General features: G+C 40.5%; 1 protein-coding gene across 3 annotated transcripts in view; it reads left to right on the forward strand.

The window, feature by feature from the left end:
* LOC138025925 (tetratricopeptide repeat protein 7B-like) overlaps nucleotides 1–5000 on the forward strand; it is a 65632-nt gene that overhangs the window by 14372 nt on the left and 46260 nt on the right. For all 3 annotated transcript variants that reach the window (XR_011127199.1, XM_068873066.1, XM_068873068.1), the window contains exons 10-13: nucleotides 1–29; nucleotides 2406–2520; nucleotides 4746–4803; nucleotides 4936–5000. The exon at nucleotides 1–29 is cut by the window's left edge and continues 76 nt beyond it; the exon at nucleotides 4936–5000 is cut by the window's right edge and continues 8 nt beyond it. Coding sequence is in view for 2 of the 3 variants with exons in the window: in XM_068873066.1 (XP_068729167.1) it covers nucleotides 1–29; nucleotides 2406–2520; nucleotides 4746–4803; nucleotides 4936–5000 (267 nt within the window). In the remaining variant the exon portion in view is untranslated. The remainder of the gene's footprint in view (nucleotides 30–2405; nucleotides 2521–4745; nucleotides 4804–4935) is intronic.

Genomic DNA, 5000 nt, shown 5'->3' on the forward strand with positions numbered 1-5000 from the left:
CTAAGCTGTGTTTCAACTATCTTCACATGGTATGGAAAACACAATTCATATTTGTAGGCTTTAGTTAAGTCAGGGGGACTGAAGTACCGCAGCATTTCCCTGGAACCAAACGAAAGTAACGCTTTGGTTAATCAGATCTGATACAGACGATAGACCGTATCTAGGTTTTTATGTCGCCATCGGAGTCGTTAGGCAAAGCGTAAAGGATTAGCAATGCTTGTATGGGGTTACGATGGCAAATAATTTCCATTATAAAACGCTGGATCTAAGATGTTTATGAATCATGAACTGGAGTTCTTCATGACCAACTGTTAGGAACGTATCTTCGATAGAATCTCTTTCTTGCTTAGGTTTTTACGATATTGGCGCGCCAACGGATGAGCTCCGCACAGGACTTTGGTAGGATCTAATAGATTGACAAAAAGATATCAAATTTCAGAAGGAAAGGCTATCTATTTTTTCGAGAGGTAACCCATCGTCAAAGCGAATTATTCGAATTGAATTACTCTAAAACTCCCAAAACGCTCATTGGCACGCTTAAATCCCCTTTAAGTTTGCCAATGGAACCCTTAAATGAATTTGCAACATTAGTTTTCTTTCGGAACTCGCGCTTTTGTACAGTGGATTTGTAAAAATGCTCACCTTAAAGGTGTTCAAAGCAAACGAGCCAATCAGAATGCGTGGAATAAAGATTCGGCGAGCTCGAAGCGCGGGAAAATGTCTGTCGGTCAGTCACAGTTAGTTCTGAAAATGAGGCCAGATTTTTTGCGAGACCATGCAATTGCAGGCTTTAATTTTGTGAGACACGAATTAAGACTGCACCAGGCACTTTAAAAAACAAAATACCAATCAGTTTGGATTTCGGTGAAGGCATTTATCCGTCCAAACTTTCTTGGATTGACTGTTCCGGTAAATGGTTCAGTTTACTTGTTCTCGATCATCGGACAACCGAAATCTTCGTTTCGTGCAATTTTGGTCTGAAATCATACGTGTGATTTCAAAATCACAGGCATGATTTCAGACCAAATTGCACGAAACGAAGTTCAATTACCACTTTATTACATCCATTTACCAATCACGCTATAATTATTTAATCGCTAAAATACAAGATTTTAGTCAGTACCAATATTGTATTGATTCATTTGGGAACAAAAGTTGGAAAGTTCGCCACACAATGGCTTTCTTTCGTTTTCCTGCAATTTGATTGGTTACGTTAAATAAGCCTTGAAATGTGATTGGTTGTTTTGTTTGAGTGTTCCTTTCTCATTGGCTGTGAAAAAGGTACGATTTAGAGTGATTTCAAAATGAATGTAGTAAATCATTAATCGAACGCAAAGCACCAAAAACAATTGTGACTAAAATCAACGATGAAATGATATATGAAATAGATCATAATTATATTGAACTGCAGATATGAAATCAAATGAAGCTATGATCCTCTCAGTTATGAACGCAATTTTAGCAATTGCGTAGAGAAGCCTGAAAAATTCAGGACTTCAACGGAGTTTGAACCCGTGATCTCGCGATACCGGGTTCAAACCCCGTTGAAGTCCAGAATTTTTCAGTCGCCTCTACGCAGTTGCCAAAAAATTGCGTTCATAACTGCGAGGATCATAGCTTCACTTGATTTCATATCCGCAGTTCCATATATCCATTTCATCGTGTTCATTCCTCACGGGAAGATTAGAACCCACAAATGACCAGGGCCCGTTTCTCGAAAGTCCCGAAACTTTACGGGCCGTTTTTGGGTGTCACAATTCCCTTTGTATCTCAAGAAAGGAGAGGATTTAAGTCGTCAAACTTCACAGCCACTTTTCTTTTTGTTACCTTGAAAACATGTCAAAAGATCGGCTTTCCAAATCAAGCGGCTGGCACTTTCACAAATGGCTTTTCGGGCCCGAAAAGTTTTCGGGACTTTCGAGAAACAGGCCCCAGCTCCTAACGTCAGTGCCTTCACAGCTCAGTTTGTTAGGGCGTCACACCGGTATCGCGAGGTCACGGGTTCAAACTCCGTTGAAGTCCTGAAATTTTCAGGCTTCTCTACGACGCAGTTGCAAAATATTGCGTTCATAACTGCGAGGATCATAGCTTCACTTGTGACTAAAATGTATATTTGAGACCACCAAGAACGAAAAGAGATTTTGGTTTTCTGACGATTGAGAATCAAGGAAACTCAACCCTTTACAACATTCAGTCCAAGAACACAGTGGTAGGCCAGTCCTGCGGCTTATATTCTAGTACGGTGATGTGATTTTCGGAAGTATTTGCAAAGTGACTGGAAAATTAAGAAAATGTATAGTAATTCTACGATATCCACGATCAAACCATTTGGTACATCTCTTCACTCTGTTCGGTTCGACAAGGGACACGTTTGAAACCATGGCACGTTTTCTTCTCCCCCCAAGATTGACGAAGGAATCGCATTTTCGAAGGAGGTTGTCGACATGGGTGATGACAAAGAGCTGTCTTCCAGGGGATACCTGGCTCTTGGCATCGGTTACAGCTTGAAGGCTTGTGAAGGTATCAGAATTCATCTGTCACCGAGTTAAGCCTACAATCAGTGGCAAAAGTAGTTGGGACGCTAGTGTCAGAATGGGCCTGAAAACCTCTCAGACGTCAGAAACTAAGCATAACTGTCAAAATTCCACTGACAGAATCAAAATAAAAGTCCCCCCCTCCCCCCAATCAATGTTGAAATAGACAAGAAAATGTATGTTCACTATTGGCAACATTGTTCGGGGGGGGGGGGGGGGAGGGGGCAATTTTTCAAACTCAGTAAGAAAACCAACTTCAAATGGTGAGTGTCCCAAGACTTTTGCCACTGATTGTAGTTTTCACTAGTGACGCAAGTATAATCACAAGCAACACACGCAAGCGCATTTACTTGTTGTTAATTAGTGTCTATTGTTCGAACAAAAGGCTCTAATAAACAACAAACTACTGAGTTTGCGTATGCTTTTTGTGCTAGTGCTTGCGTCGCTAGTGAAAACCGGGCTTTTGAGCCTGTGGAGGCTAACTTGGATTACCGTGTAAAGGCCGGCTGAAAGCTTAGGAGGTCTGATTACCCCTTTTATTTTGTTTTATTTTTTTCACGATTTATTTTGTTGTCCAATGTTGCTGTCTTTTTGGCGTTAGCATTTACATATATTATTATGGTATCCACTAAAGTTAAGCCCGATCGGGTGGAGTTAGTACTTGGATGGGAGACCACCGCAAACGCCCCGTGACGACCACATCTAATCTTTTTTTTTTTTTTAATTTCTTTGTCTTTTTGCTTGATTTCTTTTTGGTATTTGGTTGTTAAAGGCGTGTTTTGAGTGTTCTTTTATTCCTGTATTGGGAGGAATAGCGATGGAACCCCCAAACTTTGCAGTTGGTTAAGCGCGTGTTGAGTCACAAAGCCCACAAGCGCTCTAGGCAAGAATGCCACCAATGTTAACGCCATTATTGAGGTTGAGCATTGGTTTTGCAAAGTAACAGAAATGAACAAGTGGGCCGCAAACAGAATAACTGTACGATGGACATCAATTGTTGAAATTCAAGAAAATCCTACATTAGTTTCGTAATTCATGCACGCGCTGCAGGCCTACAATCTTACACTCACTCACTCACTCTCTCACTCAGACAGCCCCGATGACAATAGAACTAATCGGCTAACTCAATGTTGTGCCCAATTCAAATCCCGCTGGACTAAGATTCTTTGTGTATTGCATTTGCATGATAATGTAGCATTCATATTTAAATGATATTGAAATACCTGGAACAAAACGTTTTATTCCCAAAGGGTTTGAATTGGGTACAACATTGAGTTAGCCGATTAGGTCTATAGGGACCTTTAGATTCTAGGACGAGGACGAGAACGAATACGAAATTTGACTGCCCGTTTTTAGCGAAAATACTTAGAAGATTTATAACCCGGACGATTCATCTTACTCTTTGTTAGCAGTGTAGGTTGCTCAGTTATTCTTATTGCTGGTAACTGAGCCTTTGCTGATCGAAAAATGCCAAAACTCCTACTGTGTTGTTGCTTGTTTTGACGCGACGACATTTTTGCAAAACCTCGTACTCAAATGACGATGGTATCACGTTTTCCCCTCCAAAATGACGCTGGTTTGCGCGCGCTCACTGTTGTTGTATGAGGAAATTTCGTACTCGTAGTCGTTCTCGTCCTAAAGCTCTCTAGCTAATATAGGTAGTGCACTTACAAAAACCCAAGAATAAGAATCTCGTATCTGGTTTGTCCCCATCAGCGTCAAAAAAGTCTTTTTTTAAACCAAGTTTTGATAGAGCAAATTTTGTACCGAATTCAAATCTCCCGGGATTAAGATTCTTTGTGTATATTTGCATTACAATGTAGCATTCACATTTAAATGTTATGAAACTACCTGGAACAAAACGTTTTATTCGCAAAGGGTTTGAATTGGTCAATACGCAGCTATTACAACGGCTCTCGGGATTGGCTCAGAAAGCAATGGACCAAAAAAAAAAAACAACCAATCAGCGATGGATCCTAACCCTAAAAACAATAGAGCTGCGTTCTAAAGGGATCCAATGAAATTAGAGGTTGGAAAGATCTGCGTCCTATCTCTTTGAATTGGGCACAACATTGAGTTAGTCGATTTGGTATATTTATTTTCCCGCAAAACCTGTTTTAAAAATAGACACGTTTCTGACGCTGATTGAGACTAGGTCAGTTTTGGTAAATCTTTAATACTCTTGGGTGATGGACTCTCTTGATTTTTCAGCGTGTTTAAGAGGAGAACGACAACAGCTCGAAAAACAAGCCATCGATGCTCTTCAGAGGTATGATTTTCTTTTCCCTGTTGTAGTATTTGAGACCTGAAGATTTGACTATGCATACGATATTTCCCTCGCTCATAACACTCTCTTGTAACACAGTATTGTTATCTGGATCTCGAAATCATTCATTTTCAGAGCGCACAATCTGGACCCTGATGACAGCGAAGTGTTGTTTCATCTCGCTTTGAGTCAAGCTGTTA

The sequence above is a fragment of the Montipora capricornis genome, chromosome 12 (genome assembly GCF_036669925.1).
Source record: "Montipora capricornis isolate CH-2021 chromosome 12, ASM3666992v2, whole genome shotgun sequence".
NCBI lineage: Eukaryota > Metazoa > Cnidaria > Anthozoa > Scleractinia > Acroporidae > Montipora > Montipora capricornis.